This window comes from Canis lupus, chromosome 5, assembly GCF_048164855.1.
Source record: "Canis lupus baileyi chromosome 5, mCanLup2.hap1, whole genome shotgun sequence".
Classification (NCBI taxonomy): domain Eukaryota; kingdom Metazoa; phylum Chordata; class Mammalia; order Carnivora; family Canidae; genus Canis; species Canis lupus.
Genome location: NC_132842.1, coordinates 18,379,197 through 18,398,195, shown reverse-complemented (window position 1 = coordinate 18,398,195; position 18,999 = coordinate 18,379,197). Strand labels below are relative to the sequence as shown.

Below are 18,999 nucleotides of genomic sequence, written 5' to 3'. Positions count from 1 at the left end.
TGCAGCCACTATGGAAAATAATATGAATGTTTCTCAAAAAAATAAAAATAGAACTACCATATGATCCAGGTAATCCCATTTCTGATTATTTATCCAATAGAATTCAATTCAGGATCTCAAAGAGATATATTCACAATCTAGTGTCACTGTTACATTATTAAAAATAGCCAAGAAATAAAAACAACATTAATTTTGCTTATATTTTATATATATAATTTTGCTTATATTATATATATATTTTATATATATATATAAGATACACCAACAGTGAATGGATAAATGAAATGTGATACACACACACACTAAATATTATTCAGTCTTTCAAAAGAAATTCTATCATTCACAAAAACGTGGATGAATCTTGAGGATATTATGTAAGTGAAATAAGCTTTCTGAATTTCTGTAATAATTACTGATGTTGAGTAATCAATAGGACAGATACTCCATGAATCCACTTATATGAGGTATCTATAGTAGTCAAGCTCATAGAAGCAGAAAGTAGATTGGTGTTTGTCATCTGAGTTAAGGAAAAAGGTGAGCCTCAGCAGGCATAAAATTTTAATATTACAACATAAAAATGTTCTACAGATCTATTATACATTTTGCTTATAGTTAATAATACCATACTAAACACTTAAGAATTTGTTAGGAGGGTAAATCTCATGTGTGTTTTTTAACCACAATAAAAAGTCAGTGAAGTTCAATTCCATACATCCAGAAGAGGGAAAGGCATAAATATATGGAGAACAGTATTAATGACTACTACATTAACACACATGCAAAAATGTAAAATAAATAAAATTAAGTAGTGTATTTAAAGATTCATCATGTTCAAATAAAATTTAGCACTGATGCATAGATGTCTCCATATTTAATTCTACCACTCATTAATTAAAGAGAAAAATCATATAAGAATCTCAATCTTAAAAGAAAATTTGATTTTTTCAATCTTACTGAAAAAGGAATAAAAAAGAAACTTGAAAAAGCTACCAAAAGCAAATATTACACTTAATACAAAGCAGTAGAATCATTCCTATTAAATTCAGGAATAAATAAGAGATGCTTCCATAACTGCTATTATTTAACATTATACATCTCTCCAAAAGTGATATACAATGGACAACAATCACATGAAAAGATGTTCAACATCAGGAATTATTACAGAATTCAGATCAATAGCACACTTGACATCCATTAGGATGACTATTATTAAAAACAGAATAAAAAATAAGTGTTGATGAGGATGTAGAAAAATTGGAACCCTAGCACACTGTTGGTGGAAATGTAAACTGCTAGAAAACAGTATGGACATTCTGAGTAAGGGACAGGCAGGGCTAAGTAGGGAGAGATAAGTAAGGGGTCACAGAATCAGGCTCACAAAATGCCAAAAATGTGGAGATGAAAGGAACCAGAGATAATAAACCAGACCATCCTGTCCCAGGTGCCAGAGGTCGGTTCTTATTATAAAAGCTACTTGTGACCAAAAAGGGATTACCAGACCCTAAAAAGGACATAAGCCATTAAAGATATCACTAGTCCTTACTCAATGGTAATATTAAAAATGTTTAGGTTCCCTGTTTAGCTTTCAATAAAAGACGAGCCAAAAAACATTCAGTGGCAACCCTGTTGGGACCCTTCACTTCTGAGAACTTTCTAACTTCTATCACTTTACTCACTCTCCTTTGTGCATGAGATTCATTCTTTGACTCCATGAAACAAGAACCAAGCTCTTCCATATCAATTCAAAAAATTAAAAAGAGAACTATCATATGATACAGCAATCCCACTTCTGGGTATAGATCCAAAAGAACTGAAAACAGACTCCACAGAGATATTTGCAAACTGACGTTCAGTGGCAGTATTATTCACAATCAAAGGTTGGAAGCAAACCAAATGTCCATCAGTAAATGCATAAATGATATGTAATATATACTACTCAGCATTAAAAATGAAAAAATACTGACATACTGCAATATTGATGAAACTCGAGGACATTATATTAAGTGAAATACATGAGTCACAGAAAGAACTATGATTCCACTCATATGAGGTATTTAACATAGTCAAATTCACAGAAATAAAAATTAGATTGATGGTCACTATGGGCTATGGAGAGGACTAACGGGGAAGTATTGTTTAATGGATTTAGAATTTCAGTTTTGCAAGCTGAGAAATTTCTAGAAGTCCGTTTCACAACAAGGTGTATATACTTAAAACTACGAACTGTGCACATAAAATGGTTAAATGGTAAATTATGTTATATGTTTGTCAAATTAAAAATGAAAAGATTAAAAAATTAAAAGAAGAGTTCAGCAAGGTACTGGCTAATTTGCTATGAGAAGTTAAAAGGACATAAGATTCCAGATATTCCAGTTCTTGTAGGGTTAAAAATGAGGTTGTTTATTATTAGATCAAACAAGTTGACATTAAAACCTACTTCAAGACAGACAAGAAACTACTTTAGTATTACACTTCTTTACAGCATGGCAGCTTGTGGATTTGGTGTTTCTCTTGAAGTGTGTATTAAGGTCACTTAATATACAGTGGCATAAAAACATGCATATAGACAATGGAACAGAGAATTCAGAAATATTTACCCACGGATATATGGTCAACCAATTTTGGGGAAGGATACCAAAAACTCACAATGGTAAAAGGATACTTTCTTCAATAGGTGGAAAAATGGATATCCACATGCAAAAGAATGAAACTGGATACTCACAAAAATCAACTTGGAATGTATTAAAAATTTAAATGTAAGACCCAAAACCATAAATCTTATAGAAGAAAACATAGGGGAAAACCCTTTGACACACATCTTACCAATGATTTCTTGACTAAGAAATACCAAAACTACATGTAACTATGGCTAAAATAAACAAGTAATTCTATATCAAAATGAAGGTTTCTGTTCATCAGAAGAAACAATCAGTAAATTAAAAAGGCAACCTACAGAATGGGAGAAAATATTTCTAAACAACATATTTGATTAGGGTTAAATATCTAAACTCTATAAAGAAGCCATACAACTCAATAGCAAAAAGGCAATTAATCCATGTTAACAAATGGGCAAAGGAGCTGAATAGAAATTTTTCCAAATATACATACACACAGACACACACAAAGAGAGAACATCAACATATAAAGGTAATTGGAGAGGAGGAATGGGAAGATAGCAGCAGAGTAAGAGGACTGTAGGCTCATTTTACACCTATAAATACAACTAGATAAATATCAATTCATCCCGAATATCCCAGAAATCAACCTGAAGACTGTCAGAGCAACCACCACAACTAAAGGAAGAGAAGAGGTCACATGGAAGAAGGTAGAAAGTGCAGAGACACGGTTTAGGGGAGAAACAGATCAAGGATGCCATGGAGGAAAGGGAACCTTGGTTTTGGAGAAGGGTGAGACAGAGAGAGAGAAGCACACAGGGGAATGCACAAGAAGAATATTTGCCAAAAATAATTGCCTGGAAAATGAGAGGGGCTGAATTTCATGAGTTCCTGCAACTAGTGGAGCTTAAAGCCTAGAGTTTTAAAGATCAGCAGGCTTGGCTAGGACAGAGCCCAGAGGACAGTGCCCTGTTCCTAGAGGGAAGGCAGGTAAATAACCCAGGGGAAGACACTCTGGAAACACTATTATGAAAAACACCTGGGGCACACAGAGGAGACATTACTCCCTCTTCTCAGAGTACATCTCTAAGAGGCAGCATTCATAGAAACTCCACTCTGGGAACAAAGATGCTGGTTGGTGCCACTTCCTTTCCCCACCTCTCAGCATAAACACAGGGAAAATAGTATAGTGCAGTAGCCCCTCCCCCACAAGACTAGCACAAATCACAGCCCACACCAGGTCTCCTGACCAGAGAGTTCTGCAGGGCCTCAGTTCTCATGATAGTGTTGTCAGGTCCCATTTCACAAGCAGACAAGAACACACCTAGTTAAAGTGACCGCATTCAGGCCAGAGACCAAAAACTGCCCACAGTAGGCAAGGAGAGCCTCTGTAGATGACTGTACTGAAGAGCAGAGCAGTCAAACACAAGAGTGGGGTACACGCCGCACACACCAGAGACATTTCCTGAAGTACCAGGCCCTGGACACTATATGACCTCTTCTTCATAAGACCATTACATTCAGGGAAAGGAGACATAACTGGCTTTTCTAACACCTGGATAAAGGCAGAGACATAGACAAAATGAAAAGAGAAATTTATCCCAAATGAAGGAATAAGATAAGGCCACAGCCAGAAATTTAAGTAAAGCAGAAAAAAGTAACATGCTTGATGGAGAACTTAAAGCATCAATCATAAGGATGCTCACTGAACTTGGAAAAAAATAGAAGACATCTGTAAGACTCTTACCACAGAGATAAAAGAGTTTAAAAAACAATCAGAGATGAGGAATGCAATAAATGAGATTGGAAACAGGCTTGCTGCAATGACCAGCAGGCTGGAAGAAGCAGGGGAATGAATTAGAAATAATAAAAGACAAAATAATGGAAAATAATGAAGCTAAACAAAGAGAGAAATAATTATGAATCATGAAAATAGACTCAGGGAACTCAATGACTACATCAAACGTAATAACATTCATTGTTATATGAATCCCATAAGAAGAGAGTGAAAAGGGGACAGAAAAAATTTATTTGAGGAAATCACAGCTGAAAACTTCTCTAATATGGGGATGGAAACAGACATCCAGATCCAGAGGCACAGAGAACTACCATCAAAATCAACAAAAGCAGGGCAAGGCCAAGACATAATTAAATTTGCAAAATATAGCAATAAAGAAAAAATCTTAAAAGCAGCAGGACAAAAGAGGTCCTTAATTTACAAGAAGACATCCATAAGGTTAGCTGCAGATTTCTCAACAAAAACTTGGCAAGCCAGAATAGTGGCATGATATATTCAATGTGCTGAATGTGAAAAATCTGCAACCAAGAATATTCTATCCAGCAAGGCTATCATTCAGAATGGAAGGAGAGATAAAGAATTTCAAAAACAAAAGCTAAAGGAGTTTGTAATCACCAAACCAGCTTTGTAACAAATATTAAAGGGGACTCTGAGTGGAAAGGAGAGACCAAAAATGGCAAAGGATTAGAAAAAAGCCCCATAAACACTGATAAAACATGTAATAAAATGACAATAAATACATATCTATCAATAATTACTTTGAAAGTAAATGTACTAAATGCTCCAATCAAAAGACATAGGATGTCAGAATGGATAAAAAAAAAATAAGACTCGTTCACATCCTGCCTACAAGAGACTCATTTTAGACTAAAGACGCCCATAGAGTGGAGGTGAGGGTATCAAGAAACATTTATTATGCAAATGGATGTCAAAACAGAGTAGCAATACTTATATCAGATAAACTATATTTTAACACAAATATTTTAACAAGAGACAAAGAAGGACATGATATAATCATAAAAGAGACAGTTCAACAAGATTCTAATAACGGTAAATATTTATACACCCAACATGAGAGCACTCAAATATATAAAATAATTAATAACAAACATAAAGGAACTAATTGATAATAATACAATAATAGTAGGGGACTTTAACAATCCCTTTAAATCAATGGACAGATCATCTAAACAGAAAATTAACAAGGAAATAATGACTTTGAAGAAACACTGGATCAGATAGACACAATCTTTTCAATTGCACATGGAACGTTTTCCAGAATATATCATATATTGGGTCACAAATCAGCCCTCAACAAATATAAAAAGATTGGAATCATACCATGCATCTTTTCTGACCATAACACTATGAAATTAAAAGACAACCACAAGAAAAAATCTGGAAAGGGCAAAAATGCATAGGGTTAAACAATATGCTATTAAAAACGAATGAGAGGGGATTCCAGGGTGGTTCAGCAGTTTAGCGCCTGCCTTTAGCTCAGGGCGTGATCCTGGAGTCCCTGCATCAAGTCCCACAATGGGCTCCCTGCATGGAGCCTGCTTCTCCCTCTGCCTGTGTCTCTGCCTCTATCTCTCTCTCTGTGTCTCTCGTGAATAAATAAATAAATCTTTTAAAAAAATAATAAAGTCCTTATGCTGTGTGGAAGGGCCTTGATTTGTTTCCTGTGTCTGTGTAGGCTCTAGTATAATGCTGAATTCAGTCACCACTGTAACTTCCTCAGAGACTTCTTAGCCTAATATTCTACTATGGATGAATGCAGACTGGACTCCTATGCAGAAATGGCTCAAAAATGGCATTTCAGCTCCTTATGTTTATAACTAAAAAGAACATTGTGTTTTATATTTGAATCAGAGAACTCTTGTCTTGAGTAACAGGTTCTAAATCAGTAGAACGCAAGACAAGAATAGCTTCTTGTTATATGTGAAACACTGTTTTCCAAACTCATCATAAGAACACAATGGATTTTTTTCATTATTTAGTAATATGATGAAAATTAGATATTGCCATAGCAGAATGATAGGCCGTGTATGGGATTTTACAAATGAAATTTGGATAAAATAATAATAGGAGCAGGGGCACCTGGATGACTCCGTTGGTTAAGTGTCCAACTCTTGACATCAGTTCAGATCATGATATCAGAACTGTGAGAGTGAGTCCTGCATAGGGTTTCATAGTCAGCCCAGAGACTGCTTGAGATTCTCTCTCTTCTTCTCCCTTGGACCCTCCCCCACTCACAATAAATAAATAAATAAATAAATAAATAAATAAATAAATAAATAAAATCTTTTTAAAAAAAAATAGCAACAGCAATTTGTTCTAATTTTCTATACATTTGGTGTTTTGTAGTATGGAAGAAAAACTTGGAGTCAAACCCCAGTTCTAATACCTACCTGCTATATGACCTTAGAGGAATCATTAAACTTTAATAAGCTTAATTGTCTTCTTCTGTTTCAGAAAACAGCTTTAACCATCTACCTAAGAATAGTTTTTAGAATTAGAAATCATGTTTATAGCTCTTAGCACAGGGCCTGGCAAATGACAGGTGTTAAATAAATGGTAAGAATTACTTTTATTTCACATATGCTAGGTATTTCTATTACTCAGAGTAGGATCTTCTGAGAATAGTTTGATTATATATCTTGGTTCTTGGTCTTTTTTTTATTTAGGTGGCATGATCCCAGGCTAATGTTATTTTCATCACCTTGATTTCTTAAAATGTGTCCCTTGAACCTTTACATACCTGACTAGATTAGGTAGAAGGCACTAAACACATACTCTGAAATAATTCAGGGTTTCCATCCATCCCCGTGGCTGCCAAAATTCTTTTTAGAATTATAAAACATGTTTTTAAAAAATGAAAAAAAATCACCAAGTTTTTAAAAACTGCCTATATTGTAAAAAATGTCTTTGGGATGTCTGGGTGGCTTGGTGGTTGGGCATCTACCCTCGGCTCAGGGTGTGGTCCTGGAGTCCCAGGATCGCGTCCCACACTGGGTTTCCCTCGAAGAGCCTACTTCTCCCTCTGCCTATGTCTCTGCCTCTCTATGTGTGTCTCTCATGAACAAATAAATAAATTCTTTTTTAAAGTCTTTAATATACTCTTTATTTTAAATTCAAAAAATGAACACTAATAGATATGCAAAGAATAAAGAGAAAGAAATCCAGGTATATCACTAAAGTGAATTGCAAACCATGAAAAAGCTAGAGAAGAAAAACCAGAGAAGAACTACACAAAAAACAACAAAGTAAGTATCAAAATAGCAATAAGTACAAATCTATCCATAATGACTTTGAATGTAAATGGACTAAATGCACCAAACAAAAGACACAGAGTGACAGAATGAATTAAAACCAAAACAAAACAACAAAACAAAAAACCAAGACCCAACTATATGCTACCTACAAGAGATTAATTTTAGACCTCAAGATACTTGCAGATGGAAAGTGAGGGGATGGGGGGGAACCTATCATGGAAATGGATGTCAAAAGAATGCTGGAGTTGTAATATTTATATCTGACAAAATAGACTTTAAGACAAAAACTGTAACAAGAGACAAAGATACTATATAATCATAAAAGGAACAACCAAACAGGAATATCTAACAATTGCAAATATTTATGGCCCCAAAATAGAAGCACCCAAATATAAAAAACAGTTAATAACAAACATAAAGGAATAATAATACTACAATTAATAGTAGAGGATTTTTTAAAAAATTTTTATTTATTTATGATAGTCACACACAGAGAGAGAGAGAGAGGCAGAGACATAGGCAGAGGGAGAAGCAGGCTCCATGCACCGGGAGCCGGACGTGGGATTCAATCCCGGGTCTCCAGGATCACGCCCTGGGCCAAAGGCAGGCGCTAAACCTCTGCGCCACCCAGGGATCCCAATAGTAGAGGATTTTTGAAAGCCCCCATTTATATTAATGGACAGATCACCTAAATAGAAAGTAAAAAAGGAAGCGATGGTTTTGAATTACACACTGGACAAAATGGACTTAACAACATTATCTACAAGCATTATCTACAATAGCCAAACTAGGCAAACAACCCAAGCATCCATCAACTGATTAATGGATAAAGCAAATATGATATTTATATCATATGCATAATATATATTATATATAATATGAATATACTATGGAATGGCATACATATATATAATGGAATATGACTCAGCCATAAAAAAAGAATGAAATATTGCCATTTGCAATGACATTGATGGAACTAGAGAGTGTTATGCTAAGCAAAATAAATGAAATAGAGAAAGACAAATAACATATTATTTCACTCACATGTGGAATTTAAGAAACAAAACAAACAAGCAAAGGGGAATAGAGAACAACAGGAAAATCAAGAAAAAGACTTTTACCTATAGGGAACAAATTTATGGTTGCCAGAAGGGAGGTGAGCAGGTGGATAGATGATAGGGTTTAAAGAGGGCACTTGTGATGAACACTGGGTGATGTATGATTCACTATATTGCACACCTGAAACTGATGTTATACTGTATGTTAAGTGGAATTTAAATTAAGCCTTTTAAGTCATAAGGAAAATACAAATATGGTAGTGTACTGTATTTATCAAAAAAATCTGCATATAAGTAGACCCATGAAATTCAAACACATGTTGTTCAAGGGTCAACTGTTTAAGAAATTAGGAAGATAAAAAAAAAGAAACTAGGAAGATAGCAAATAAATGATCTAATTTTGCACCTCAAAGAACTAGGAGAACAAATTAAGCCCAAATATAGCTGAAATAAAGAAATACTAACGGAAAGAATGAAAATAGATAAAATAGGAAGGAGGCAAGATGGCAGAAGAGTAGGGGACCTTAGGTCCTCCAAACTTACCTAGGTAACTTTAAAACCACCCTGAACACCTATGAATTCAACCTGAGACATAAAGAGAGAACAGCTGAGACACTACAGAAAGATAAGTGATCACTTCTGACAAGGTAGGAGGGTGGAGAAGAGGAATGAGGGGATATATTGGAAGATAAATAGTAGGGAAGGGAGCCTTGGAAAGCCACTGCAGGAAAGTGGTACAGCAAACAGTTGGGAACTTTGGAAATTTGCTCCTGAGAAAGTCTTCCCTGACTGAAAACTGGTCAGTGGGGAAATAGAGCAGGATCATGGAGGGGCAGTGAAGTCTCAATATTCCTGGAGACACAGTAAGAGTAGGGGTGCCCATGAGAAACCATGATTTGTGCCATAAACTGCAAACTGTAGTGGGATAGCGGTAAAAGACTAGAATACAGCAACTCTTTAAAGGCATCTGGGAGAGGCAGCCAGGTACACAGTCCAGCAGCTGAGCTCTCTCTGCCCCAGAGTCCGGCAGTGGACAGAAGCGAGCTATCCTCTGTTCCCTCCAGGACAGGTGGAACTGAGGAGGACAGCAAAAGCTCTCCTGCAACTAGGCACCTTTCAATTTGTATGGATCAGTGCCCCCACACCTGCCCCCAGAAGGATCTATGCCATTGTGCACAGGGAAACAGCAGTTTGGTAAGGGTGGGGAGCTTCTGGCTCTGGGACTGGAGATTTAGCCACTGCCATTTTTTTTTCTCCTTTCACCTGAAAGAGGTATGGATTCTAGGGAACAAAGGCCTCACAGGACAAAACAGCTTTACATGGAGCAAGGACACCTGGCAAGGGGCGGGGCATCTCCACCCAGGCACAGACATCTGAGAATCAGTGTAGCAGGCCTGTCCCCCAGAAGAACAGCTGAAAGAATAGGGGAAGAGCAAGTTTACTGACCAAGGAACATAGGAAAGCTCAAGGACTGAGGAAGAATAGTATATAGAACTTGAGGGTTTTTTTCCTGCCTTAACTATGATATTTTATCAACTCTCCATTTTTAAGTTTTTTCCTTTTCATATTTTTATAATTATATGTCATAGATATATTCTTCATTTTTGGATTCTTTTCAACATATTCACTTTAATTTTTATAGATATATGTTACAGTATTTTTTCTTTTTATTTTCTTTTTATTTTCTGGACTTGACCTCTTTGGAAATGTCTAGAGTGTATTTTACTTAGGTTGTGGTTGATATTTTTGACTCTGCTCATCATACAGCCATTTTGCAATGGAAAAAAAAAATGACTAGAAGGAAAAATTCACCATAAAAGAAAGAACCAGAAGTATTACTCTCTGCCACAGATCTAATGGATATGGATTTAAATAGCATGTCAGAGATACATTTCAGAGGTACTATTATAAAATTACTGGTGGCTCTTGAAAAAAAAACACAAAGGACTCTAGAGATTCTCTTACTGCAGAATTGAGATCTATCAGGCCAAAATGAAAAATACTTTAACTGAGATGCAGTCTAAACTGGATGCTCTAACAGCTAGGGTTAATGAGATAGAAAAGAGAATGAGTGACATAGAAGACAAGTTGATGGAAAGGAAGGAAGGAAGCTGAGGAAAAGAGAAAAAAACAATTAAGAACCCATGCAGAGAGAGTTTGGGAAATAAATGATAGCTTGAGAAGAAATATTATTCCTTCTAAAAGATGAATGGATCAATCCTACTAAAGATGAATGGGTCAATTCCACTAAAAGATGATTGGGTCAACCAGGAAATTAGTAATGGATTTTAAAGATTCATGGAAACTAACAAAAATGAAAGTAAAACCATCTTAAAATCCTTGGGATACAGCAAAAGTCATCATAAAAGAGAAATACATTGCAATACAAACCGCCCTCAAAAAAATTGGAAAAATCTTAAATACACAAGCTAACCTTACACCTAAATGAACTGGAGAAAGTACAGCAAATAAAGCATAAACCAAACAGAAGAAGAGAGATAATAAAGATTAGAACATAACTCAATGAAATAGCGACCAGAAGACCTGTACAACAGATCAATGAAACCAGGAGCTGGTTTTTCAAAAAAAATAAAAAATAAAAAAAAATAAGACAGATAAACTCCTAGCCAGACTTATTAAAAAGAAAAAAGATTCAAATTAATAAAATCATGAACAAAAGAGATCACAACCAATTGCAAGGAAATACAAACGATTTTGAAAATGTATTATAAGCAACTAAATGGCAAAAAAAAAAAAAAAAAAAAAAAAAGGCAATCTGGAAGAAATGGATGCATTACTGGAAACCTATAAATCACCAAAACTGAAACAGGAAGAAATAGAAAACATTCTTAATGTTTAGTAAAAAGGCCAATAACCAACCAGTGAGGAAATTGAAACAGTCATCAAAACACTCCCAAGAAACAAGAGTTCAGGGTCACTTGGCTTCCCAGGGAAATTCTACCAAACATTTAAAGAAGAAATAATACTTATTCTACTAAAGCTGTTTCAAAAGGTAGAAATGGAAGGAATACTTCCAAACTCGTTCTATGAGGTCAATATTACCTTGATCCCAAAACCAGACAAAAACCCCACCAAAAAAGGAGAATTACACACCAATATCCCTGATAAACATGAAGGCAAAAATTATCTCCAAGATACTAGCCATGAGGATCCAACAGTAATATTGAGAGGATTATTCACCACAACCAAGTGGGATTTATTCCTGGGATGTAAGAGTGGTTCAACATTCATAAAGCAATGTGATAGATCACATCAACAAAAGAAAAGATGAGAACCATATCGTCCTCTCAATAGATGCAGAGAAAGCAATTGACAAAATACAACATCCATTCCTGATTAAAACTTCAAAGTGTAGGGATAGAGGGAACACTTCTCAATATCATAAAAGCCATTTATGAAAAGCCCATAACGAATATCATTCTAATGGGGAAAAAACTGAAAATCTTTCCCCTAAGATCAGGAACATGATAGGGATGTCCATTCTCACCACTGTTGTTCAACATAGTACTAGAAGTCCCAGCTTCAGCAATCAGACAACAAAAAGAACAAAAAGGCATTCAAATTGGCAAAGAAGTCAAACTGTCCCTCTTCCCAGATGACATGATACTCTATATAGAAAACCCAAAAGACTCCACCCCAAGATTGCTAGAACTCATACAGCAATTCAGCAATGTGGCAGGATACAAAATCAATGCCCAGAAATCAGTGGCATTTCTATACACTAACAATGAGACTAAAGAACGAGGAATCAAACCCATTTACAGTTGCAGCCCAAAACATAAGATACTTAGATATCAACTCAACCTGAGAGGTAAAGGATCTATTACCTAAAAACTACAGAACACTTCTGAAACCAATCGAGGAAGATGCAAAGAGATGGAAAAACATTTCGTGTCCATGGACTGGAAGAATAAATATTGTGAAAATGTCTATGCCACCCAGGGCAATTTACACATTCAATGCCATCCCTATCAAAATACCATGGACTTTCTTCACAGAGTTGGAAAAAATAATCTTAAGATTTGTATGGAATCAGAAAAGACCCTGAAAAGCCAGAAGAATGCTGAAAAAGAAAACCAAAGCTGGGGGCATCACAATGCCTGACTTCAAGCTGTATTACAAAGCTGTGATCATCAAGACAGTGTAGTACTGGCACAAAAACTGACACATATGTTAATGGAACAGAATAGAGAACCCAGAAATGGACCCTCAACTCTATGGACAATGAATCTTTGACAAAGCAGGAAAGAATATCCACTGGAAAAAGGACAGTCTCTTCAATAAATGGTGTTGAGAAAATTGGACATCCACATGCAGAAGAATGAAACTAGACTATTCTCTTACACCATACACTAAGATGAACTCAAAATGGTTGAATGATCTAAATGTAAGAAAAGAATCCATCAAAATCCTAGAGGAGAACAAAGGCAAAAACTTTTTTGAAGTTGGCCACAGCATTTTTTTGCAAGACACATCTATGAAGGCAAGGGAAACAAAAGCAAAAATGAACTATTGGGACTTCATCAAGATAAAAAGCTTCTGCACAGCAAAGGAAAGAGTCAGCAAAACTAAAGGACAACCTACAGAATGGGAGAAGATATTTGCGAATTTATCAGATAAAGGGCTAGTATCCAAGATCTATAAAGAATTTATCAAACTTATCACCTATGAAATAAACAATCCAGTCATAAAATGGGCGGAAGACATGAACAGACTTTCTCCAAAGAAGACCTACACATGACCAACAAGCACATGAAAAAAAATGCTCTGCATCACTTGCAATCAGGGAAATACAAATCAAAACCACAATGAGATATAATCTTACACTAGTGAGAATGACTAAATTTAACAAAGCAGGAAATCACAAATATTGGCAAGGATGTGGAAAATGAGGAACCATCTTACACTGTTGGTGGGAATGCAAACTGGTACAGCTGCTCTGGAAAACAGTGTGGAGGTTCCTCAAGAAGTTAAAAATAGAGCTATCCTGCAATCCAGCAATTGAACTACTGGGTACTTACCCCTAAAGATACAGATGCAGTGAAACGGCAGGACACATGCACCCCAATGTTCATAGCAGCAATGTCCACAATAGCCAAACTGTGTAAGGAGCCATGATATCCTTCAACAGATGGATAAAGAAGATGTGGTCTATATATACAATGGAATATTACTCAGCCATTAGAAAGGACAAATACCTACCGTCTGCTTCAATGTGAATGGAACTAGAGGGCATTATTGCTGAGTAAGTCAATTGGAGAAAGACTATTATCATATGATTTCACTCATGTCTGGAATATAAGAAATAGTGAAAGGGAGTCTAAGGGAAAGAAGGGAAACTGAGTGGGGAAAAATTAGGGAGGAAGACAAACCATAAGAGACTCCTAACTCTGGGAAAGGAACAAAGGGCTACAGGAGGAGGGGATTGGGTAACTGGGTGATGGGCACGAAGGAGGGTACTTGATGGGATGAGCACTGGGTGTTATACTTTATGTTCACAATTTACTTTAAATAAAATATTTTTAAAATAATAAGAAGAAAAATAAAATAGATTAAATAGAGACCATAAAAATAATGGATAAAATCAAAGAATAGATTTTTCCAAAATATAAACAAAATTAATAAACTTTTAGCAAGACTAAGAAAAAAATAATAAATAAATATCAAAAATGAAACAAGAGAAACTACAACTGACAGATTATAAGAGACTACTACTATGAACAAGTATAAGCCAACAAATTAGATAACAAGAAGAAATGAATAAGTTCCTAGAATTATGCAACCTATGAAGACTGAAGTAGGAAGAAACAAAGTCTGAGAGACCAATAACAAGTAAGGATACTAAAATAGTAATCAAAAACCTCCCAACACTTAAAACCTCATAAATAGATGGTAAGTGGTGAATTATATAAAATATTTAAACAAAAACTAATTCCAATCATTCTCAAACTCTTTCAAAAATTTGAAGAGGAAGGAACACTTCCAAACTCATTGTGTGAGTCTAGTATTACCTGACTCCAAATGACAGATATGGACAGTATAAGAAAACTACAGACTAATTTTTCTAAAGAATATAGATGTAAAAACTGACAACAGAATATTAGCAAACCAAATTCAAGAACTCATTAACAGGACTATACACTATGACCAAGTGCAATTTACCCCTGAAATGCAGGGATAGTTCTTTTTACATAAATCAATAATTGTGATACTTCACAATTATTACAATAATTTCACAATTATCACAATAATTGTAATATTTCTATTTTTAATAGAATTAAAAATAAAAATCGTAATCACTTTAATAGATGCAGGAAAAGCATTTAGCAAAAGACAACATCCTTTGATGATAAAAACCATCAACAGCTTAGGTATAGAAGCTTAAAGATAGAAGGTACATAAGTCAACCTATGACAAACCTTCAGCTAACACACTCTGAAGAAAAATGTAAAGCTTTTACCATAAGATCATGAACAAGGCAAGTGTATTCATATTCAACACAGTACTGGAAGTCCTAGCTAGAGCAATGAGACAAGACAAAGAAATAAATGCAAATAAGAAATAAAGAATTAAAATTTTCATTATTTGCAAATGATAAGATTTTTCACAGTTGGCCCTTGAATAACATGGCTTGAACTGCATGGGTCCACTTATATGCAGAATTTTTTAATAAATGTGTGTACTGTAGATTTATTTTCTTTTCCCTCTGATTTGCTTAACAATTTCTTTTGTTTTGTTGTAAGAATACAGTATATCATTTATACATATATATTACAGTGTAATATATATATTACAAACTATGTGTTAATTGGCTGTGTTATCAGTACTGCTCTAGTGAACTGTAAACCATTAGTAGTTAAGTTTTTGGGGAGTCAAAAGTAATACACAGATTTTTTTACTGGACAGGGCAGTATATACTCTATACTGCTTGTGGTGCAGTCACTGTGGAAAACAGGCAGTTTCTCAAAAAGCAAAATTTCAATTCTCATATGCTCCAGCAATTACACCCCTACTCCAAATAATTGAAAACAGAGATTTAAACAGCAACCAGGAGCACCTGGTTCAGTAGGTTACTACTGTGGCTCAGTAGGTTAAGTTTCTGTCTGCCTTGGGTTCAGGTCATGATTTCAAAGTCCTGGGATCAAGCACCTCATCAGGCTCCCTGCCTAGTGGTGAGTTGGCTTCCTCTCCCCTGCTCATGCTCTGTCTCTCTCCCTTCTCTCTCAATCAATCAATCAATCAATCAATATTTTTAAAAAATATAAAAGAAATAAAAATAAAGTTACCAGACACCATGTTTATTGCAGCATTATTCATAATAGCCAAAAGATGGAAACAATCCAAATGTTCATCAGCAGGTAAATGGATAAACAAAATGTGATATATACATATAATGGAATATTTTTCAGCCATAAAAAAGGAATGAAGTTCTAACACATCATGGATGAAACTTGAAAACATTATGCTAAGTGAAATAGGCCAGATACAAAAGGACAAATGTTGTATGATTTATTTATATGAAATATACTAGGCATGTTGCTAGAAATAAAAAGAAAATTAGAGGTTACAGAGGCTGGACAGAGGCAGGAATGGGAGTTATTGCTTAATGAATTTCTCTTGGGGGTGATGAAAAGTTGTGGAGATAGAGGTAGTGATGATTGTACAACATTGTGAATGTCATTAATACCAATGAATTGCACACTTAAAAGATGATTAAAATGGCAAACTTTATGTTATATATTTTTATCACAATAAAATTTTTAGTAGATTGGTTAAATTCAGGCCAACTATTGGTTTAAGTTTCTAACAAACTTTGAATAAAAACTACCTCATAATAAGGCATGATTATCTCAACGTGGTAACATAGGTGAAACAGTAGAGGTACTCTTATCTCAAAGTACAATAGAAGAGTAATTCTCTTGCACTCTGCATCACAACCATTTAATTTTATTTTGAAAGTTCCAGCCAATGTAGAAAGACACAGATTGATTATTAAAATTATATATGTTGGATAGGAAGAACAAATTTATCACTGTTTTAATTTATATATATATATATATATATATATATATATATATATATATATATATATACACATTTATTTTTAAGACAGAAAGTATGCTCAAGTTGATGAGGGAGGGGCAGAGGGAGGATCTTAATCAGGCTCCACCCCAAGCACAGAGCCTCATGCAGGCTCAGTCTCAGGACCCTGAGATTATGACCTGAGCTGAAATCCAGAGTCAGACACTTAACCAACTGAGCCACTCAGGCACCCCATTTTAAAATATATTATATAAAACATCTAAAGAATCTAGCTAAAATATTAATTATTTATACCACAAAGCATCTTTTTCTTGTTGTATCTTGATGAATTTTTGGCATTATATCATGTTAAGAATTCATAATGCCAAATACTGTTATTTTATTAATGCAAAGCTATCACTTCCCTTTTACACAGATCTTAGTTGAAATAAACTATGGGTAATGTAATGTTCACTCACCGAATTAATTTTTACATACTAGTCAATATGTTTTTATATTATGTGATGACTGTCCAGAGAGTTATTTCCATATTTAATAATATTCTCTTTTCATTTATTTAAAATTATACCATGGGAACACACAATCATTCACATTTTTATCTTACAAAACAAAAAATCTTTTTACCTTGAAATTCTCTTGCTTCTTGTCTTTCAGTCTTACTTTGTAATTTCTCTTCTACAACAGCAGCCTTAATGACAAAAGTTATAATAAGTAATTTCAAATTTATATCTTGTAACTCTAATTACCTTCTTTCAGAGCAAGAACTTTTACTCATATCTACAACATCATTAGATAAATGTTTTACTTTTATGTATGAATGCATCAAATAAAAGCATGAAAACAATTAATGGATCTGAAAAGCATTTAGGAACATGTATGTGGAGGGAACCCAAGCTATATTGTGATCCTCCTCATAAATAATTGCAAATAAATCATGTTAATAATGATGATGATTCTAGTTTAGATTTATATATTAGTCTGATTCAATCTCTAGACTAACTCAAATGACTTATGAAATTATTTTTAAGGTCATTTTAATAAATTCTATGATAAAAATATATTGTAGATACATGTCAAATATATACAGCCCTTTTATCATCTTTTCTCCCAGTATTTTTGCTTTAAGAGTTTTCTAATCAGGGACACCTAGGTAGCTCAGTGGTTGAGCATCTTCCTTCAGCTCAGAGTGCGATCCTGGGGTCCTGGGTTGAATCACACATCAGCTCCCTGCAGAAAGCCTGCTTCTTCCTCTGCCTATGTCTCTGCCTCTCTCTGTATGTGTCTCATGAATAAATGAATAAAATATTTTTTAAAAAAAAAGATTTTCCTAGTCAAATACTGTTTTAACAAAAGCAATTCTGATAATTTTCTAGGCATTGTTTAAGGAATATAAAATCATTTCAAAACAATGTTTCACAATTACCTATTTGAAAATATTTTTCTAGATGAACCTGAAATGATAATTTCTCTATCTCAGTTAGGAATTGTGTATCTTTTATCATTAAAACTCTAATCTAAGCCACAACTTCTTTGTTGATACAGCTTAGAATTTTTATGTAAAAATATCACTCTGATTCTCAAATATTACTTTAAACATCCTAAATATAAAACAGATTATATTAAAATATAAAATTTTATTACCTTTAAATAAGAAAATATTAATGAGTTTTAACATTTACTTAAAATATTAAAGGAGTCTAGCAATTCAAAGTACACAGCTTTCAAATTATTGTACTATATCTTACCTTTGAGATGTCACTACCCATTGGCTTTCTTTTAGTGAGAACAGAGGGTGAAATGAATGATGCTGTAGCTGTTTCACTCCCTTGAAGTGATGCTTTGCCAGACAGTAAATCTTCAATCTCCTTGTTTGATAATAGTCTTGTTAATGGTTTCTCATGGGTCTTTAATGGAAGCGTGTAGGATAAGTCTTTATCAGCTGAAACTTCATTTGAACTCCTTAAAAAAGCTGAACCATCTTGAGTGTTTAGGATCTGTGAAAGATCTGAAATAGCAGAGCTAGCTCTTTTCTTCTCTGAGCTTTAGAATTACAAAATATCTGGTATTAGATTATGTGAAGAACATTTTAAATTTTTAATTTAAGAATCATTTTAATAATCTATGAGAATATTAAATAGGCAATCATAATTATCCATTAATGAATGGTAATACAAATATGAAGTTGCTAC

General features: G+C 34.4%; 1 protein-coding gene across 7 annotated transcripts in view; it reads right to left on the bottom strand.

The window, feature by feature from the left end:
* The window catches only part of LOC140633280 (coiled-coil domain-containing protein 7-like), a 356,022-nt gene that overhangs the window by 221,246 nt on the left and 115,777 nt on the right, over nt 1-18,999 (bottom strand). For all 7 annotated transcript variants that reach the window (XM_072825599.1, XM_072825602.1, XM_072825600.1 and 4 more), the window contains 2 exons: nt 18,556-18,850; nt 17,435-17,498 (listed from right to left, as the gene is read on the bottom strand). In XM_072825599.1, the coding sequence (XP_072681700.1) occupies nt 17,435-17,498; nt 18,556-18,850 (359 nt within the window). The remainder of the gene's footprint in view (nt 1-17,434; nt 17,499-18,555; nt 18,851-18,999) is intronic.